Source organism: Chiloscyllium plagiosum, chromosome 36 (assembly GCF_004010195.1).
Source record: "Chiloscyllium plagiosum isolate BGI_BamShark_2017 chromosome 36, ASM401019v2, whole genome shotgun sequence".
NCBI classification, from domain to species: domain Eukaryota; kingdom Metazoa; phylum Chordata; class Chondrichthyes; order Orectolobiformes; family Hemiscylliidae; genus Chiloscyllium; species Chiloscyllium plagiosum.
In genome coordinates, this window is record NC_057745.1 from 28,839,756 (window position 1) to 28,862,025 (window position 22,270).

General features: G+C 40.6%; 1 protein-coding gene across 6 annotated transcripts in view; it reads left to right on the plus strand.

Annotated features, from left to right (window-relative positions):
• sh3gl3a (SH3-domain GRB2-like 3a) overlaps window positions 1-8,782 on the plus strand; it is a 131,864-nt gene extending 123,082 nt beyond the window's left edge. For 4 of the 6 annotated variants that reach the window (XM_043677587.1, XM_043677588.1, XM_043677590.1 and 1 more), the window contains exons 7-10: window positions 2,766-2,869; window positions 6,441-6,568; window positions 7,277-7,330; window positions 7,898-8,773. In XM_043677587.1, the coding sequence (XP_043533522.1) occupies window positions 2,766-2,869; window positions 6,441-6,568; window positions 7,277-7,330; window positions 7,898-8,103 (492 nt within the window). In that variant the 3' untranslated portion in view covers window positions 8,104-8,773. Of the gene's footprint in view, window positions 1-2,765; window positions 2,870-6,440; window positions 6,569-7,276; window positions 7,331-7,897 lie in introns of all 6 variants that reach the window. The other 2 variants (XM_043677592.1, XM_043677589.1) reach the window with 2 other exon arrangements.
• Window positions 8,783-22,270: the final 13,488 nt, after the last annotated feature.

Genomic DNA, 22,270 nt, shown 5'->3' on the forward strand with positions numbered 1-22,270 from the left:
TTTCGAACAGTGGGGGATACCTGTACTTATTCTTTTGGAGAAAATATTGGTCTTAGGAGAATTATTAATGAGGTTTCTTACCAAAAATAGACATGATGTGGAGGTGCCGGTGTTGGACTGAGGTGGACAAAATCAAATATCACACGACACCAGTTTATAGCCCAGTAGGTTTATTCGAAACCGCAAGCTTTTGGAGCCCCCATTCCTTCCCCAGGCGGCTAGCAAGAGAGAATACATCGGACTCAGAATTTATAAGTAAAAGATCCAAGGGTCATACAACTTATGCGAATGTATTGAACAAACCTAGCTGGCCACTAAGTCTTTAATTGGTTAGACTGGAGGTTTTGATTCATTAATTTTGACTGTGGGTGGCACAGTGGCTCAGTAATTAACATTGCTGCCTCACAGTGCCAGGGACCTGTGTTCGATTCCAGCCTCGGGTGACTGTCTGTGTGGAGTTAGCGCATTCTCCCTGTGTCTGCTTAGGTTTTCTCGGGATGCTCCGGTTTCCTCCCACAATCCAAAGATGTGCAGGTTAGGTGAATTGGCCATCTAAATTGTCCATATTGTTCAGGGATGTGTTGTCTAGGTGCATTGGTCAGGGGTAAATATAGGGCGGAGGAATGGGTCTGTGTGGGTTACTCTTTGGAGGGTCGGTGTGGACTTGTTGGGCCAAAGGGCCTGTTTCCATACTGTAGAGATTCTAATTCTAATTCAAATATGTAAATGCCAGAATTTCTTAATAGCCTTAGACTTAATAGCCATCTAGGTTTGTTCAATACATTTGCACAAGTTGAATGACCCTTTGATCTTTTACTTATAAATTCTGTGTCCGATGTATTTTATCTCACTAGCTGCCTGAGGAAGGAGTGGGTGTTCCAAAAGCTTGCGATTTCGAATAAACCTGTTAGGCTGTAATCCGGTTTCATGTGATTTTTAATTTTGACCAAAAATAGAGGCCAAGGACTTCTAGGTCTCTCTGTCCAAGGCTGTGTCAAAACAGTCACTGAGGTTCAATATTCTAAACCTGAAAGATGGCTTTGTGAGCTTCATGACTTCAAACCAGTCCGGCATTACATGAGGCTGTGCAAAGATATTTTCATTCCTTGCTGGCAGCTTGTTCGCCATAGCTCAGTGGTAGCATTCTCTCTTCTAGGTTTCAAGGTTGTGGGTTTGTATTCCAATCCTGAGATCTCCATGATCTAGCGCAGAGGGAGTGCTGCACTGTTGAAGGTGTAAACCTTTGAGAAAGCATGTTAAAGTGAAGTCCCTTCAGGTCGTCGTAAAGATCCCATTTTGAAGAAGATTAACTTAATATTTATATATAATAAAATGCTGGAAATGACCTTTCAGCAGGAAAGATTTTCTATTTATCTGTGCTTATGCTCGTGGAACTTACGATGGGCTCAGTGCTTTCCTCAAAAGCAACTACATTTAACAAGGAAGTGACTTTTTGGTTATATAATGTGTTTTGCAAAGTCTGAAGGTTGTAGACTGCTACATGAATTCAAGTTCTTTGTTTCCATTGCTTTTCCTTTTAATGTTGCAATATATTTGGCCTTGGTCTGTTGATCTGCTATGGATTTTTGGCTATTGCAAAATTAAATCTGATGTTTGTTTTGTTTCAAAATAATTATTTTTAACTTCAAAATACTGCATTCTTTAACAAAGTGCTAAACCGGTGTGGAATGTAAAGAAATAATATTATAATCCAAATTTTCCCAAAGAGCCCAGGTGGGGTCGCCTGATGAAATTTTGGGGCGATGGGTTCTGAGGCTACAATAACCAACCCCCACCCCATATGAAACAATGGCTCAATGGTTAGCACTGCTGCCTCACAGCGTCAGGGACCCAGGTTTGATTCCAACCTCGGGTGACTGTCTGTGTGGAGTTTGCACATTCTCCCCGTGCGCTGCGTGAGTTTCCTCCAGGTGCTCTGGTTCCCTCCCACAGTCCAAACATGTGCAGGTCAGGTGAATTGGCCATGCTAAATTGACCATTGTGTTCAGGGATACATAGGTTAGGTGCATTAGTCAGGGATAAATGTAGGATAATAGGGTAGAGGAATGGGTCTGGCTGGGTTACTCTTCGGAGGGTCGGTATAGACCTCTTGGGCCGAATGGTCTATTCCCACACTGTAGGGACTTTATGATACACACACACACACCAAGGGATTGCAACCACCCTTCCAAAGCTTCCAAATAGGGTCACAGTGGGTAAACGTTTAGGAAGTACTGTTAGAGTCATAATTCAGTAAAGGCTACTATTGAATTATATATTGATTTATACATACAAAATTACTACAAAATGTTATCACAGAGCATGACTTGCTATTGACTTAAGTTCTTGACATAAAGATTGTGGTATCGTTTAGAAGTGTTTACATTTACAGTGCAGCATTCGATTTGATATTTTTCAAGTGCATTAGTTTCTTCGATTGCTTTATAAAGGGCTTGTGTTTTCACCATTTTAAATTTCAGTTTACCTGTAACAAGAAAAATTGGATAGTGATTCTAATATGAGAAAATTTCATCGGCAGGTGAGCAGTGTGTAGAAACTTTAGCTAAGATAGTGAAATGTGTTATTTGAAAAGTGAATACTTGCTTTATTGAGTAAAATGAACCTAGCTGAGATTAAAGCTTCTTGGAATTCCACTTCTGTCAACCTTCTTGTATCTTGCACTCTCCCAAACTTAATTTCAAGCATGCTTTAAATAATATTGATAACCAGTTGTCTTTGCTGAATGAATTTCCTCCTTCCTGTAGGTAGAGCAAATAAGCCAACTATTAGCTCTAGTGGACGCAGCATTGAACTATCACAAAGAATCAACAACAATTCTGGAGGAGCTACACAACACACTACAGCACAGGTGACCTTGTGACTCACGTATGTTACTAGTCCTTCATCACAGTTTGGTTCTTTGTCCTTTCCTATTCAGGAAGGAAACAAAAGGAAGGCAAGCCAGAGGATAAAAAGGAGTTCCGAACCTGACACTGATTGATGACTTTCACCTTTTTTGTTAATTAAGAATTAAAAGCTAGTAATAGTCAAACCAGCAGGAGAATCTGTTGCTGTCCTCCCAGCAGGAAAATCTGTTCATGAAAGTAAGCTGGGGAATTGGATTGATAATTTCACGTACCTGATTTGCATTTCCTTCCAATGGTCTTTCAGTAAGGCCACAGGTCATCAATTCTGCCTCTTAATTCTTTACTTTCCTTCTGACTCAGTTTACCACTGAATTAATTCAACTTCAGTTTCTCAGTGGTGAAATTTCATTGCTCAGATCTTTCACTCAGGAGTTGGGACGTCATGTTGAGGTTGTACAGAATGTTAGTGAGGCCCCTGCTGGAGAAGTGTGTCCAGTCCCGTCGCCCTGTTATAGGAAGGATATTATTAAACTGCGGTGGGTTCAGATGCAATTTATAAGGATGTTGCTGGGAATGGAGGGGTTACGTTATAATGAGAGGCTGGATAGGCTGGGACCTTTTTCACTGGAGAATAGGAGGTTAAGGGGTGACATTACAGAGGTTTATAAAATCATGAGATGTATAGACAAGGTGAATGGCAAGGGTCTTTTCCCTAGGGTAGGGGACTTCAAGACCAAGAGACATATATTTTTAAGAGGAGAAAGATTTAAAAAATATGTGAGGGGCAATTTACTTTACTCAGAGTGTGGTTCATATGTGGAATGAACTTCCAGAAGAAGTGGTGGATGTGGGATAGTTACAATGTTTAAAATTCAGTTGGATAAGCTCATGAATAAAAAAAGTTTGGATGAATATGGGCCAGGAGAAGGCAGGTGGGAATGGTTTAGTTTGGGATTATGGTCGGCATGGACAGGTTAGAGCAAAGGGCGTGTTTCCATGTTCCAAAACCTCATCCTGAGTTACAAATCTTCTCAAAACATTTTATATGACTCTGACTCTAAAATGGAAAGGATTTTTCCTCCTGACAGAAGATATTTGCCTATCCTCTCCACTTATGCCATCTTGCATTTGTGGTCAATCATTTTAATCATAGCCTTTCTTAAATTTCATCAGTTTCTCCAGTTTCACCCGACAGACATTATTTGTGTGTAAACCTTTTTATCTGACATCAGAGCTAGTTTGGGGATAGCAGCCTAGTTAACGTTCTGAACAAAGGACTAGAGTCTCTTTGAGAAGCAGTGAGTTTAATCTAAATCCTCCCTGGAGTTTAATTCTTCTCAGTGGACAAGCAGCCTGCAGTTAAGCCAAAAGACATGGGAATGCAACATTAGATATGATGATTGTCTATAGTTTCTCTTTTCAGATTTGGTGAACATAATCCTTTTTCCATATCAGTTGGCAGGCTCACTAAATTTCAGGCAATAAGAATTTCAAACACTCGTTTAGATAGTGTCATTTTAAATCGAATGCTAATAAATTCTAGATGTAGTATGTATGTATCAAGCACGGAGTTCCCTAATGTCAAAGAGTAAAACTGAGCAGGGTCAGTCCCATTCTGGAAGTAAAAATAAACCAGTTTGTGGTCAGCTGTACTTAGGGAAACAGTGGAAGAGCTGATAGCTAAATAACCCAGTTTTAAAATGTATATAAATATATATAAATGTATATAAATATAAATGTGCCTATAAAATGAGCATCTGCAACATTATTATTAATGTGACTCATAATCAAAGTGTACTCTGGATTTAATAATGTTGAAATGGATGAATATATTAGCATGTGAAAATGAGATGGCTTACAGGTCACTGTAGTGAAAATATTTTCTTATTCAATGTGAAGTTGGATAATTGGTTCTGAAATTATCAGTGGAACATTAAACCATATCTTGAGTAAATCCTTGAGGTATATTCCAAGTGTAAAATTAAAGAAACATTACTTGACCACGAATGCCTTTAATGTAGCTGTTGAAAGTTTATTCACATCTACATACACGAGTAAATTACTTTATGGTCTCAGTCTGGGAGTAATTGATTAATACAAATTCAGGCATTGTAAACTCTCTAAACCATTACTGGGTAGGCACCACATACTTTCACCTCTGTGCTGTTGGTAAAACTATGTATGTGACTGTACTTAAATTATCATAACACCAGTTTACATCCAAATTAAACCTCTCTCCATAGTCAGAAAGTAGCTGCTCGGCCATTGGATGTTGATGAATTCAATACAGTCTCTAAAAGAAACAATTCAAAGCAGAGGCCCAGTGAAATCCAAAACTCAATAAATACTTGAATTGCAATGAAAAGTATAAAAGAACGATGTTTTTAAACGCGACAATTCTAGTGAAGAGATTCAACACAGCCTGCAGAATTGAAACTCAAGCACACAGTTCATGATGTTCTGAGAATTTAGACTTTGTTGTACAGGGCCTTAGTCAGACCGTATACGGATTGTTATGTTTAGCTTGGGGAATTACACCTCAAAAATGATAAGTTTGTAGAATTCAGATTCATCAAGCTGATACTGTGCATTAAAGGGTTAAATCATGATGCCAGTTTGCTTAACACTTGGTTTATATTCCCGTGAATGTAGAATGCTAAGGGGTTATCCAAACAAAACGTGCTAAAATGCTAACAGGACTGAGTAAGGTACATATAGAGAATTGGTTTCATCTAATGGGAAAATCAGAAGTGAAAACGTGTAACTAAGCTCTAAATCGACGTGTATTTTATATTGGAAATCAGGAAGTACTTTTCACAAAAAAAACTATTTGAAATCTGACCCCTCCTGTAAAGCCATTGGATGCTGGGAGAATTTGAGCTGTCAGGATTTAGACAGAGAGGTTTTTAGGTGGGGGTTTAAGGTTCATGGAGCTAAAGAAAATAATTGGTGTTAAGGTGCAGGTCAACCAGGATCTCATTGAATGGTGGTGTAGACTCATGGGACTGATGGTTTAATGCTCCCAAATTGGTGGAAATCATTTACAGCATAAGGTGGAATTTTAAATGTGTGCCTTTCAATGGACAACCCTTCCCATGGTTGTAAGTTTGCTCGCAGAGCTGTTAGATTTATTCTCAGATGTTTCATCACCATGCTAAACATCCTCATCAGTGAGCCTCTGTTGAAGCGCTGGTGTTGTGTTCTGCTTTTCTATTTATGTGTCTTGGTCTGTTGTGGTGGGTGATATCGCTTCCAGTTCATTTCCTGAGAATCACCTACCACAACAGACCAAGACACACAAGTAGAAAGCAGGATTCAACATCAGGGCTTCAACAGAGGCTCACTGATGATGATATCTAGCATGGTGTTGAAACATCTGAGAATAAATCTACCAGCTCAGTGAGCAAGCTTACAACGTGAGCTACAAATCTTCTCAAAAATCTTGAACCCTTCCCATTCCTAGGTTCAAAGATGGAAAATTAGTTTATTTGTATTGTAATCATTTGAAGATATACAGGAGTGTATGCCTTTTATTTTCTCTAAGTCTTTATTATTTCTGTCTTTTTCTCAAAGGATAACCACAGCCTCTAGCCGTCCAAAGCGTGAATTCAAGCCCAAGCCTGTAGTTACGCTATCTTTGGAGCTCTGTGATAACCAGCCACAGAATGGTCTTTCATACGCTTCTTCGTTCAAGTCATCTGGTAGGAATATTTACTTGTGAATATATGAAGATTGAAGTGTTCTGATGATCATACTAATGTATTTTTACCATATTGCCATTCTGCAAGTGCATAAAGTGGATATTACTGCACTGAGGGAATATAACAAGCTTGACACGCAAGTTATTCCAGCAATTACCTTTGTGTATTGTTCATAAGAAATAGGAGTGGAATTAGGCCATCCAGCTCATCATGTCTGCTCCACCATTTGATCATGGATGATATTTTTCTCAACTCCATTCTCCTGCCTTCTCCCTGTAACTCTTGATCCCCTTATTAATCAAGAAACTATCTCTCTCTATCTTATAAGAAATAGGAATGGAATTAGGCCATCCAGCTCATCATGTCTGCTCCACCATTTGATCATGGATGATATTTTTCTCAACCCCATTCTCCTGCCTTCTCCCTGTAACTCTTGATCCCCTTACTAATCAAGAAACTATCTCTCTCTATCTTAAATGCACTCAATGACTTGCCTTCTTTAAACCCTGTGCATCTGCCCTTTTGGTGTTTAGAATGCTTGATATCCTACATAATCATATCAATTTTAATGATGTTACATTTTATTTCTGTACCTGAAGTTGCAATTATTTAATTTGCTAAATATTTGTGGTTTATATCAGTTGGTTTACTTCATACTAGATCCATCTTTTAATCTTAATCCATCATTTCCCTTCTGTTATCATTTAGCCAAATCATCCCCATTCAGGTTCCTACGCAGGTCAAAACATACATTTTCACCTTGTGAGTAGTTTCTTAAGCTGACGTGTGTGAGATGCATCCCTATTTAAGCATGTTTGACCTAACTGTTCTCTTTTTGAACTAATTAGTAATGTAATGTCAGTTCTGTGATAGCAAATAGAATGTGTTTTTGTGGATCTGTTTTAGAACGGGCTAAATAATTTATCTTGGTATTTTTTTTCAACCAAATAAATATCCTACATTATTTTCCTTTAATCTTTATTATATGCTGAAGTTCATTCTGATATTTTCAGAAGTCGAATGCACTTCAGTTGACTTGGGGGGGGGGTGGCATCAGGAATGTGAGACATACTGATGATGTTTTCGACATTTGCCACCTTTCACTGAAGATGTAACTTGGGAAAACGTTAGGAACAGGGACAAGGCACATCTCCTTGATCATTTTGTTTTGAGTCCTTTCCCCCGTCAAAAAGGAACAATTTCCATGTCTTGCTGTGAAGTATTTTAAATATTTAAGTATTAATTATTGATTGAATGAATCTTAATTACTCAAATTTGTCACAGAACTTGGTGTAATTTCATTTTTTTCTTTCCCACCGTTATCTCCAGCTTCTTGTACACGAGTGGATCAGCCTTTCTGTAAAGCTCTTTATGACTTTGACCCTGAAAATGAAGGGGAGCTTGGTTTCAAGGAAGGTGACGTCATCATCCTGACAAATCAGATCGATGAGAATTGGTTTGAAGGCATGTTAGATGATGAATCTGGCTTCTTTCCAATTAATTATGTTCAAGTGATTGTACCTTTGCCACAGTGAAAACTACCTTTGGTCCGTTTTTGTAAATTCTCGGAGATCAACTCGTGTTGAAAGCCGACTAAGCACAGACATTTCATCGGTGTGGCATTCTGTGAAAGCCTTGCTATTTGATCAACTTTTGTACATGTCTTCTATTTGTGTATTTATTTTTTTACATGTTCCATTTGTATTGAGAATGTTTATGTCATTTGCTACAGGAGTAATGCAAATCTAACCTATTTCCGCGATGAAGTTTACAGTTTCTAAGTATATGGCTTTATCTATTTAACTTTATTTGTTAGTTCTGAGCATCCTGTTGCTGATTACAATGGAGAAATTTTCTATCTAGCTGTAATGAAGAATATTCTTGATACAGTTTAATTATTGTGGTTATAATTAACTGTTAACTCCTTTTTTGGTTTCTGACAAATGTTCTTGAGGCATTTGATTCGGCAGTGTAACTTATTGTTATGCAATAAGATGTCATAATAAATATGTGAACAAAAAACTGTAATTTAAGTCACTTTAGCATTTTGTTGTGCAGCTTTTCATCATGTATGTATTTGGATTTTATATATCCTGATTGTTTTAAGAGCTGAATGTATTTCATTTTCATCTGAGGGCCACTGACCATATTTAAGATTACACACAACACTCCAGGGTTCCGAAACAAAAACAGAAATTGCTGGAAAAGCTCAACAGGTCTGGCCGCATCTATGGAGAGAAATTAGAGTTAACATTTCAGGTCCAGTGACTCTTCCTCAACTGATCAAACTGATCTGAGGGAGGGTTCCTTGACCTGAAACGTTAATTCTGATTTCTCTCCACAGATACCAGACCTGCTGAGCTTTTCCAGGAATTTCTGTTTTGTTTCTGATTTCCAGCAGTTCCTTCAGTCTTTACTCTCGGGTTCAGTCGAGATAACAGGAAGAGTTTCAGGAGATTGTAATTGTACAACATTGTTATAATGTAAACACTATTATGATGTTTGTCACTGAAGTACATGATGGCTCAGAACTCAGAGATTCAATTCCCTCCTTTGCCCAGTTTCTGATCTGAACGGCACTGTGCTGGGAATGTCAGGTGAAGACTTTGATGTTGGGAGGCTGGGGAGAATTGAATGTCACAATCAAACATTTGATGGAAACCTGGAAGCAAAGCAGACCACTCTCTTCCCCCTCCTCCAAAGGCAGACATGGATCCACATGAGTCAATACTTGGAGAGAACCAGCTTGAAATTGAACTTGCCGTTAAAAATGTTTGTAAGACCTTGTTTCCCGATCTTTTGTCTAGCTCAATTTGTTATTTTTGCTTAACACATCTTTTAAAATTTTTCTTCTTTTCCGCAACATGTTTTTAAACAAAAGGCCCACAGTGGTTTAGTGGGATTGCCCTCTTACTTCTGAGACAGCAAGTCATGTGTTCAAGTGCCACTCAGGAGACTTAAGCGTCAAATCCCAGCAGTACCTGAGGAAGTGTGGCGCTGCAAGAAATGCTGCCTCCCAGATGAGGCACTTGCTGAAGAAAAGCTGGGGAGTTCCTGCCAATTTTCAGGCCAATATTTACTCTTCAGTCAACATGACCTTAAAGACAAAGCTGATTTTCTGGTCATATTCACATTGCTACTTTTAGGAGCTTGCTGCGCATAAATTGGTTGTGCTTCCTGAATTACAACAGTGATCACACTGCATAAATACTCCATTGACTGACTGGAGAATTATGGTAGCCCATATTCCTTTCATTTTGATGATACTCTGAAAGACAGATAAACCAAGTTCATCCTTGCAATCACAAAGGCTTTAACTTCACACCTATGGATGTGTAGTTTCTGATTGCTGCAGATTTTTGAGCATTTAATGCACTTATACCAACATTCTCTTCATTGTTTTTTGCAGGTACTGACCTAATTCCTTGAAACTAGTCAAATCCGGTGTGAAAAACTACACTGGAAGCAATTTGGTGCAAGTACAATTACCGTCCCTACGAAAAAAATACAAGTTGGAAAATATACACGGTCTTTTCTCTTACAAATTTAGATATTGGGTGTTGCCATGCCATTTCAGTAAGTTGGCCAACTGGGTGCCTGTACCATCTGTTCCCTCGCTCCTCCTCCAGCTTTGAGTGCAAATTTCTGGAACTTGTCCCCTAACAGCATTCTTTTCTTTTTTATTCATTCATGGGATGTGACATCACTAGCTGGGCTGGGATTTATTGCCGTCCCTAGTTGCCCTTGAGAGGGTTGAGATGCCTTCTTGAATGCTGCATTCCATGGGCTGTAGGTAGACCCACAATGGGAGGGAATGCTGGGACTTTGACTCAGTGACACTAAAGGAACAATATATTTCCAAGTCAGGATGTTGAGTGGCTTGGAGGGAAACTTGGGTGATGTTTCCAAGATTCGGCTGTCTTTGCCTTTGTAGTTGATAGTGGTCACCTGTTTCAAAGTGTTGTCTGAGGAGCCTTGGTGAAATTTTTCAGTGTATCTTGAAGATGGTACAAACTACTGCAGCTGAGCATTGGTGGTGGAGAGAATGAATGTTTGTGGATGTGGTACCAATCCAGTTGGCTGCTTTGTCCAGGATGGTGTCAAACGTCTTCGGTGTCTTGGAACTGCACCCATCTAGGCAAGTGGGGAGTATTCCATCAAATTCGCACTTCTACCTTGTTGATGGTGGACAGGTCATGGGGAGTCAGGAGTTGAGTACCACAGTATTCCTAGTTTCTGACCTGCTGTTATAGCCACCATATTTATATTAGATTGCCAACAGTGTGGAAACAGGCCCTTTGGCCCAACAAGTCCACACCGCCCCACCGAAGCGCAACCCACCCATACCCCTACATTTACCCTTACCTAACACTACGGGCAATTTAGCGTGGCCAATTTACCTGACCTGCACATCTTTGGACTGTGGGAGGAAACCGGAGCACCCGGAGGAAACCCACGCAGACACTGGGAGAACATGCAAACTCCACACAGTCGCCTGAGGCGGGAATTGAACCCGGGTCTCTGGCGCTGTGAGGCAGCAGTGCTAACCACTGTGCCACCGTGCCGCCCACTAGCCATTTATATGGCTAGTCCTTTTCAGTTTCTAGTCAATGGTAACCCCCAGGATGTTGATAATGGGGAAATTCAATGAAGGTAATATCCCATTTAATTTCAGGGGAAGATGGTTAGATCCTTTGTTGTTAGAGTGATCATTGCCTGGGCTTTGTGTAGCCTGATGTTATTTGCCACTTGTCAGCCCAAGAGCAGATATTTCACAGATCTTACTGCATTTAGACATGGATTGATTCAGTTGTGCTGAATGTTGGGAAATCAACCCCACTTCGAACCTTATGATGGCAGGCAGATCATTGAAGCAGCAGCTGAAGATGATTGGGCCAAGGTTGGGTGAAGCTACACCAAATGGTCTCCAGCAGTTCAAGAAAGTATCCCAGTACCACCTTCTCAAGGGTAACTATTGATGGGTTGTAAATGCTGTCCCAGCCAGTAATGCTCCTGTCCCATGAGTGATTTAAAGGAAGCCACAAGCAGGACTGGGGAAGCTTTGGAGACCTGTGCCATTTTTGGTGAGGACTGTCCCCAGGGAATTCTGGTTGCTCATGCACTGTTGTCACAAAATAGGCTAAATTCAAGAAGCTGAGGAACTTAAATTTGTCGCGAGGAAGACAGAGTTTTGACAGAATTTGTGACTGAAATCGATGACCTATCCTGATGAGTGTAATGCTGAGATATTTGGTAAGATCTGTCTTAGTTGTGTCTGCTACTTAATGTATAATTTATAGCTTATAATTGCCTGCAAATTTTCTGTTAATTTGTGTTTAATTTATTCTAGGTTTTAAAGTAAAGAAGGTTACCACAGATATTATTTAATATTTATTGTTTAACTCGTAGTAAAAATGCTCATGTCTTAAACCTTGGAATCTTGTGGCTTCATTATTTCGAAGATATCTGAGATTTTTTAAAAATTATTTGCACAACCTGTAGTTGAAAGCCTGGTTATTGACACTCACAAAACCAGAAATTGTAGGTAAAACTCAGCAGGTCAGTCTGAGAGAGAGCCAACCTTTTCCTAGCTGTTATCAGTTCTGAAGAAGGGTCACTGGATCCAATACATAAACTCTGCTTTCTCTCAGCCGATGCTACCTGACCTGCTGAGTTTTTCCAGCAATTTCTGATTTCCAGCATCAGCAGTTCTTTGGATTTTTTTGTAAGAGGATTACACTTGATTACAGTCTTGACCTAATACATGATGACATTTCAGGGAGCATGTTCTCCAAAGAGATTGTTCTGTTTTCTTGGAGAGTAGTAAGTGATTTAGAGGGGATCTGAGTAAAAATGTTTTTACCCAGGGGTTGTGGAAATGTGGAAAGTGCCACATAAGTAACATTTGTGCTGCACAAATGCCAGGCAATGACTATGTCCAAAAAGAGACAATCTAACCACTCCCCCTTGAATTCAATGGTGTTACCATCACTGAATTCCCCACTATCAATATCCTGGGGGTTGCCATTGTCCAGAAACTCAACTAACTCTCATCACATAAACAGAGTGGCTACAAGAGCCTGTCAGAGGCTAGGAATACTGTGGTGAGTAACTCACCATCTGACTCCCCAAAGCCTGTCCATCATCTACAAGGCACAAGTCAGGGGTGTGATGGAATTATCCGCACTTGCCTGGATGGGGGCTGCTCCAACAACACTCGAAACTTGACACCATCCCAGGACAAAGCAGCCCATTTGACTGGCACTACATCCACTCACTCTTCCACTGACGGTGTGTACTATCTACAAGATGCATTGCAGAAATTCACCAAAGGTCCTCAGACAGCACCTTCCAAACCCATGACCACTTCCCATCTAGAAGGACAAGGACAGCAGATAGATGGGAACTTCACCACTATCAAATTCCCCTCCAAGCCACTCACCATCCTCACTTGGGAATATACCTGATTTGGAGATGCCAGTGTTGGACTGGGATGTACAAAGTTAAAAATCACACAACACACAATCACCTGATGAAGGAGCGGCGCCCCGAAAGCTACTGTGCTTCCAATTAAACCTGTTGGACTATAACCTGGTGTTGTGTGATTTTTAACTTTGGAAATATACCATTCTTCCTTCATTGTCACTAGACCTACATTGTGGAATTGCCTTCCTAAGGGTATTGTGGGTCAACCCACAGCAGGTGGACTGTAGCAATGCAAGAAGGCAGCTCACCACCAACTTCTCAAGGGCAACTAGGGATGGGCAATAAATACTTCAGCCAGTAACACCCACATCCCTCAATCGAATTTTTAAAAAATGGAAGTGGAGGCAGGTACTCTCGAAACATGCAAGAAGTGTCTGGAAGAGCACGTCTATAAAGCAATTGCAAGTAAAGGGGATTAACGTTGATAGGCATGGACATGGTGGGTCAAAGGGCCTGTTTCTATGCTGTATGACTAATGCTTTTAGCTTCCTAGTGTTCTGTTTTAGAACTTGAGGTAGCTGCTTGCCACTGTTTTGTAGCAGAAAGGTCATTACTGAAACTCCCTTTTGCCTTGTCTGATGAAAATAGCTTTGGAAAGTTCACACACGGGGGGAAAACTTAGTGAAATTTTGAGTTAAATTGAATGGACTGCTATTAATTCCTTTTGGGCCTAAACTACTCCCTGTTAAATTGTTAGTGCAGCATCCAGAGCTTCCGATGCCTCAGTCTTTATTAGTCCACCCAGTCCACTGCTATATTTTTTGATATGCTACCAATGTTCACATACATTTGAGAGATTTTGAAGAAAATTTATTTCTCTGAATTCTAAGAAATTACAGTTGTATAGATCAGAATAGAAGATACATTCCACTGACTGGATTTTCTCAGTATTGTTTGGTTTTGCATGGAAGGCAGGAATATTATTGAGGAATTTATTGGGGATGGGGGACTTTTAAAAACTAATTCCAGAAACAACAACAGCAGCAGTTACCCTTATTGCTATTTGGAACTTCAGTGGTGCAAATGCTTTTTTTTCTATATTTGTTCATGCAAGATGGGTATCACTAATCCCAGAGTTTTGTCAAACCCATGTTTCACCATCTGCTATTGTGGGATTTGAACCATGTCCCTGAAACATTAGCCTTGAGTTGGGGATTTCTAGCCTAGTGGCATTACCATGCCCCTAAGTGAATTGCGAACAAGTAGCCACAATGCCATCTTCTGATGGGTGAACAGAGGTCCTGAGCCAAAACTTTTAGGCCTTCTGTCTCCGCATGACTGAGATTGGCTAACAGTTTGAGTAGGGTTCATATTGCACTGCCATTAGGCACCATTTTAATTCATCGGATGGATACTTCAAGTGTGTGTAGGGGGAAATGGTTATGGAATCCACTGTTTGTCTAATTAACATTGAAATGATGTCATCAATGCCGCAACTGATTTCTAACCAGGAAAATCAGGAGCTGGATAAAGGTTAGCAGCAAAATCTAATTGTACATACCAGGGTAGCTGCTCGAGATCCAAGATGAGTTATTTTTTTAAATTTTATATTTCCTTTATTACTTCTTTATGGGTTAGAACAAATAGAAATCCAGGCCTGAATTAATTTTTGGATCTTCTCCCAAGGAGAAGTCAATTCTTCTCCCTTCTAGTATCTGTGTCAATTTGGAGACCTTCCTCTTTACAATACTAAAATTCTTTGAGAAGTCTCTAGCGTGTTGGTGAAAATTGCAGTTCCTACCCCGACCCAGCAAGCTCAATGGCATTCCTTTGACTTTGAGTTGTAGTCCGGCCTTGTTGCATGGACATGTTTCAATTCTGTGCAAGCGATGACCATGCATCCCACTTCCACTAGCCAAACGTGCGGAGTTATGTTTGGGTTTCCGACAGTGCCGCAATAATCATTGGCACCTTTACTGTTCCAGCGACAACTATTTAGCAGTTCAAATGTCCCATTAGGAGGACTGTGGGGAAAAAAAAAATGCCCAAACACAATCTTTTCTTTAGGGAGGATTCAGACCCACTAATGTCAGAAGCAGAGTGTTGGCACCTACAAGTGGATAATTGCTGAAGTGGACAGTTTAAAAGACCTGCCTTAGTTTTCTTGAACTTTGTCTCAGTTCTCTTAGAAGATTTTAGATCCTGAGCACGTGTGCACCCATGCTCCTCTTCCCTGCTCATGGCGCCTTATCTATGCTTATTCACTGCCTCAACTGTCTGACAGGTCTCTTCTGTCCTCCATGCAACTCAATCACTCCAACCACTTCCCAAGGTCCCTCATTGTCCATGTCAACTCATGCCCCTTTGACTTACACAATCGATAAGCGATACCAATGGTAAATGTGGAGCTGCTCAGAGAAAAAGTAAACATAAATCATAAATCATGTTTTGAAAAGCAAAAAACAATCTTACCTAAATCACATTAAAGGGGTCAATCAGACAGACCATTAAACAATCAATAACAGAAATGTTAAATACTTCACATCTCTTAATCCAAATGAATATTGAGTCATTGACAAAATAAGTTACAGAAAGACCAACATAATATAGCCTCTTTAAGATGTCACACAAGGTCAGTAATTCACATCAATTCTCAAAACTAATCCTTCAGCTGAGTAATGCTTTTATTGTCCTCAGCTAATAGAAAAATGGCAGCACGGTGGCGCAGTGGTTAGCACAGCTGCCTCACAGTACCAGAGATCTGGGTTTGATTCCAGCCTCGGGCAACTGTCTGCGTGGACTTTACACATTCTCCCCGTGTCTGCATGGATTTCCTCCACGTGCTCCAGTTTTCCCCCACAGTCCAAAGATGTGCAGGTTAGGTGAATTGGCCGTGCTAAATTGCCCATAGTGGTCAGGGATGTGTAAGTTAGGTGCATTAGTCTGGGGTAAATGTAGGATAATAGGGAATGGGTTTGGGTCGGATATCCTTCGGAGGGTCGGTGTGGACCTGTTGGACCGAAGGGCCTATTTCCACACTGTAGGGATTCTAAGAAAAACCTAATCAGGTAAATGCATACCTAGCCATGATTTAGAAGTTTGGAGTATTTGAATGCTCTGTTATTGATACTTTAATAGTATGTCTGTTTGCTGTTCCTTCAGCTCTATTAAAGTGCAAGTCTTTTTTAAAAAGATTTGTAAATGAGTGTTTATTTATTGTGTCGGCAATTCTGTACTTGCCTTTGTTATAAAGTCCAATGGTTACCTCCATCAGAGAGGTCAGTCGGCTGGTTGACAAAGGCTCCAAAGCACAGGTTCAATGTCCAGACTGACTGACTTGACTTGGAGGTGCTGGTGTTAGACTGGGGTGGGCAAAGTTAAAAATTGATTGAGGTCACCATGAATGTCCTGTCTTTTCAACCTCACCCCTCACCTGAGATGTGCTGACCCGCATGCTACCAGTTATCTCCAGGGAGCAAGTGGGACTAAGTTGACTTTAACTTTTTACTACAAACTGGACAAATGGCCATGGACATAGTTAGTGGAGCTTATGTTGGCATAGATAGTATGAATAGCCATGCTCAAGGGGTTGATGGGGGTCCTGGGTTGACCTGGGTAGAATTAGTGGGGTTATAGGGACAAATTAAAGACCATTTGAACATACTTTTCAAAAACATTCCAAAATCTAGACAGTATTTCATGACTCTGAGGGACTGTGAACTAGTCATTGAGAAACAGGCCCAATTCAGTGATAATGGCAGAGAGGAGGAGATAAAAGAAAATGTCAAATCCTATCTATGAGAGTTAAGATGTGGAATGCAGGCTCACTTCCCACATCCTTATCCCATAAAGATTTCCAGCACCGGGAACAGGGGCAGGAATCCCAAATCCCAGCCAGCTGCTGACCACCATTTTTAAAGAGTTGAATTTGGCGCAAGTTTGGGCAGAAATCTCTGGCACTAATTTTAAAGGGTGAGCGAGAGAGTTGGGAACTACACACACAAACGCCAGTGTGGGTGCAGCACATGGATGGTTTGGGGACGAGGATAGTAGCAACTCCTGTAAAGCAGATGCACCTGAAGGTGCATTCGGACATCTCCCTGAATGTTACCCTGCTACCTGGCTGGGAGTAGGAACCTAGCGGCAGAAAGCAGAAGGCCAAGTCATTTTGGGATAGTCATTGAGAGGACAGTTCTGCAAGGGATCACCCAAAGGGAAAAAATAGTCATACTCGGAAATGAACATACTAGGCCTCAACTGGTTTGACCTATCACTTTCTCCCTCACCTTCATCCACCTATCGCTTCCTCAGCTACCTTCTTCCCAACCCCACCCACCCCTCCCTTTTATCTCTCAGCCCCCGGCCCAAATGTTGATTCTCCTGCTCCTCGGATGCAGCCTGACCTGCTGTGCTTTCCCAGCAATAAACTCTTGACTCTGATCTCCAGCATCTGCAGTCCTCACTTTCTCCTCTGAACTGGTGGGGACCAGTTTATGTCCTTTGCAAGATTTACTGTTTTTAGATTAGATTACTTACAGTGTGGAAACAGGCCCTTCGGCCCAACAGGTCCACACCAACCCACCGAAGTGCAACCCACCCAGACCCATTCCCCCCTTCACCTAACATTACGGGCAATTTAGCATGGTCAATTCACCTAACCTGCACATTTTTGGACTGTGGGAGGAAACCGGAGAACCCGGAGGAAACCCACGTAGACACGGGGAGAATGTGCAAACTCCACACAGTCAGTCGCCTCAGGCAGGAATTGAACCCGAGTCTCTGGCACTGTGAGGCAGCAGTGCTGCCACCAGGCCGCCCACCGTTTTCTTTCTGAACAGGGACTGGGGTAGCTAAGGATTGATTGCAAAGCATGAAGAAAACATGCTTAGAACCAAGAAATCATACAGTGCAAAACAGGCCCTTCAGCCATCAAAATTGTACTGCCAAAAATGTACTACTACCTTCACCAGTTGCCCCTTCCCACACTAGGCCTACTCCCCCTGTTCGTTTTGGCTCCTGAGGAGGTCTGATAGCACTTAGATCTGGCCAAATGTGGCCAAGTTATCTCTGACTTTAGTTCTGCTGCTAAACTGTAGAGCTTCTCTTGACTTTAAGTGAATGTGAAAACATAATACCAATGATGACATTAGGCCATGACTTTGTTTAAAAAAAAGAAGTGTGCACTTGGCTATTGATGGAAACTCACTCCACATGAAAATTGGCAAAGGTAAAATGGTGCTGGGCAGAAACAGAGTGGCTTCAGGCTGGTAAGAGGACTCAGCTTAATCTTACGCCCTCCCACACACAGTTCTCAAATTTCAGAGGTCGGGAACTCAGGAACTAAACCAACATCCCGTGATTCCATTTGGCATTAACCAAAAGAAGCGTAGGAAAATTCTTATTCAGCATCACTTTTATCAGTGTAAGTATAAAAATGGAAGGCAATTTATCAATATTTTCCATGAATGAACCTTAGAGGTTATTTATAAAAAGAACTTTGTGTCTCAAATTTTAGCTTGAGGGTAAATTAAATGTGTTCCGCTAAGTCAGGAACATATGAAGCCATTTTTCAAAACCAGGTGTTCTGGGTTACACATAATCATCTTGTCATCATTTTTCCATTTTCTTGTAATATTCCTTGGCTTATACAATGCAACGTCTGTGCAAGGTAAACGTGATCTGTAATTTTATAAATGATTTTACAGAATGTAATTTTTTTTAAATGTTCTTTTCTTCTTGGCATGTATTCTGTTGCAAAAATGTGATGTGGTTCAAATAAAATAAACCAAGTTTTGTATTCTTTTAGGAAGGGGTAGTTCTAAACACTCAAAACAATGAACCTGTAGATCATTTCAGAGTCCAATTACCAAATTCCAAATTTTGTTTGATCTGTTGGCCAGTAAAAGTACATTCACTGGAAATGCTGTATAATGTTTGGACTAGTAATGTCTGTTTTCAGAAGAATAATATTGAAGAGAAGATACTTTTGCCACTCTTTGATTAAATGAGAATTTGTTCATGGCAAAGTGGATTGCATGTTAAGAATTGTCTCAGTTTTATTCCTAAGTAATTGAGCACCCTAGGAGGAATGTGCAACCTTAATAAAATGTTCACTGTATCCGTCCTTTCTTCCTTTGTGAAATATGAACATTTTTATCAACACTAGCTCACTGACATTGCAGCCAATTGGACAAAGCTCATTTTTCTGCTTTTAAGCAACCGTTATTTTTTGTGTGTTTTGTAACAGCATACCAGGCATGTTTCAGGTTGTCTGGATTATTGTTTCGTTATCATCATCTTGTCATTTACTTATCCTCCAACAACGCATACACAATACATTTGGATTATTAAATTATCCCCATTTTGAAGCAAGTTATAGAGTCATAGGTATGTACAGCACAGAAATAGACCCTTCAGTCCAACTCGTCCATGCCGACCAGATATTATAAATTAATTTCGTCCTATTCTAAATTAATATGCCTCTAAACCTTTCCTATTCATGTATCCATCTAGATACCTTTTAAATATAATTGTACCAACCTCCACTACTTCCTCTGGGAGCTCGTTCCATACATGCACTATCCTCTGTGTTGTCCTTGGGTCCCTATTAAATCTCCGAGGAGAAAGTGAGGTCTGCAGATGCTGGAGATCAAAGTTGAAACTTTATTGCTGGAACAGCACAGCAGGTCAGGCAGCATCCAGGGAACAGGAGATTCGACGTTTCGGGCACAGGCCCTTCTTCTCATTCCTGAAGAAGGGCCTGTGCCCGAAATGTCGAATCTCCTGTTCCCTGGATGCTGCCTGACCTGCTGTGCTGTTCCAGCAATAAAGTTTCAACTCCCTATTAAATCTCACCTTAAACCTGTGTCTTCTCATTTTGGACTCCCCCACACAGGGGAAAAGACCTTAGCTATTCACCCTATCCATGCCCCTCATGATTTTATAAACTTCTCTAAGGTCATCCCTCAACCTCAGCCTCCGACGGACCAGCCTATTCAGCGTCTCCCTGTAGCTCAAACCCTCTCATCCTGGCAACATCCTTAAATCTTTTCTGAACCCTTTCAAGTTCCACAACATCCTTCCTCTGGCAGAATTGAATGCAGTCTTCTAAAAGTGATATAGCCATTCTCCTGTACAGCCACGACATGACCTCCCAACTCCTATTTATCTTATTATTTTTGCTATAATTGCTACTCTTAACTGTTGTAATTCAGTCAATTGAGTTGCCATTGTTGTCCTCTCTGTAATTTTCAATTTTATGCTGTAGATATTTTTAAAATGTTAGAACACACCTTTGGAGCAGGTGGGACTTGAACCCAGGTTCTGAGGTGAGTACAGCACCATTGCATCATTACAGCCCCCACTATATTGCCTTGCTGGCAACAGCAACAGTGAATGCATCTGGGTGCTGATTACCGAACACTGTGGCATAATTTTTGTAATTCACAAAGACATTTATCCCCATTGCTCTCATGATGCTCACATTCTCAAAGAGCTGCTCTTTCAATGTTCTTTATTTACTTAAATACCTTCCATTTCAACTGAGCAGTAGCTAAAGAGTAATTGCATTTTTCCAGCAACTTCAAAGAAGGGAAGATTCCCAAAATTCTTCACAGAAGCATAATCACACAATAATGGACATGAACAAAGAAGATATTAGGCTGGTAGAAGCTTGGTCACAGAGGTGGATACCAAGGAGAGTTTAAATATTTTGTAGTATTGGCTACTTGTGTAGGAATAATTGTTTTTTTGATGACCATATACGATTTTACTGAGTTGGGGTGCAACTAATGTGTCAATACACTTGTAAGCAACATTCTTCCCCATATTATACAGATAATTCTAGTTGATCTAATGTGTTGATGCCACATTTATAATGATAGCGACCCATGTAGAGTTATAGAGTCATACAGCATGGACTCTTCGTCCAACTTAGCTGTGCTGACCAGACATCCCAATCTGACCTAGTCTCATTTCCCAGTATTTGGCCCACACTGACCCATCCAACCTAATCAAGGAAGCTGCCGTCCTTACTCATTCTGCCTACGTGTGAGTCCAGACCCCCAGCAATGTGGTTGACTCTTAATTGCCCTCAGCAATTAGAGATAGGCAATAAAGGCTGGCTTGACCAGTGACACCCTCATCCTGTGAATGATTAAAAAAACTCTTCCAAACTCTTCCTATTTATGTGCCCATCCAGATGCCTTTAAATATTGTAATTGTACCAGACTCCAACACTTCCTCTGGCCGCTCATTCCATACATGTACCACCCTCTATGTGAAAAATTTACCTCCAGGTCCTTTTTAAATCTTTCCCTTATCATCTTAACCCTATGCTGCCAAGGTGTGGATTATCCTACTCTGGGGAAAAGACCTTGTTATTCACCCTATCCATGCCCCTCATGATTTTATAAACCTGTATAAGGTCACCCCTCAGCCTCTGACGCTCCAGGGACAGAAGCTCCAGCCTATTCAGCCTCTCAATTTAGCTCAAACTATCCAGACTTGGCAACATCTTTGTAAATCTTTTCTTGTAAATTCTCTCAACCTCTAGGAGGGCAACCAAAATCATGTATATTTGCAACTTTCTCAAAATATTAAAGTTGTCTTTCAAAGTGCAATTTAATAGCAGCAGAAATTGTTGACAAATACATTTATTTGCATTAAAGATAGTCACTCTTTGAAGTGTTCTTGCTTCCTTCCCAAATGATTTATCTTTTTTAACCGAACATCAGTCTCCTTCAAACTATCAGGTACTTCAACACCGTGCAGAAGCAGCCATACCTTTCCCACAATGAAGAGGTAGAGTTTCCTGAGACAGGGGACGTGACCCGAGCTCAGCACCGCATCAGGAGCAACCACCCAGCAGTGACTTCCTCTGGACTTGTCAACTGGTGATGAGCAAAGTGCTGTGTGCGATCCAATTAAAAATGATGGATAGCTCCTGAAGCTGTCGGACTTATGGGGTGTTGCGGACTTGGCCAGACCACTCAAAACATTCTTAAGCAGGCAGCCCCAGATTATAACTTTGCAATTTGTTTCAGTGAGTATACAGTGAACATGACCCAGAGTAAGATAGCTAGGTTGACCGCTAGATTTTAAAACAGACAAAAATTTATTCAGAAAATTACACAATGAAACACAAAGAACAGAATAAAGAACCCTTTCAGAACTCAACCTATCCAACTAGACTTAATTATGCTGTTCCAAATATACACGATAGTCCCGATAAGCAAACTCCCTTTAGAAACCAATATAAATAGAACACATGCTTAC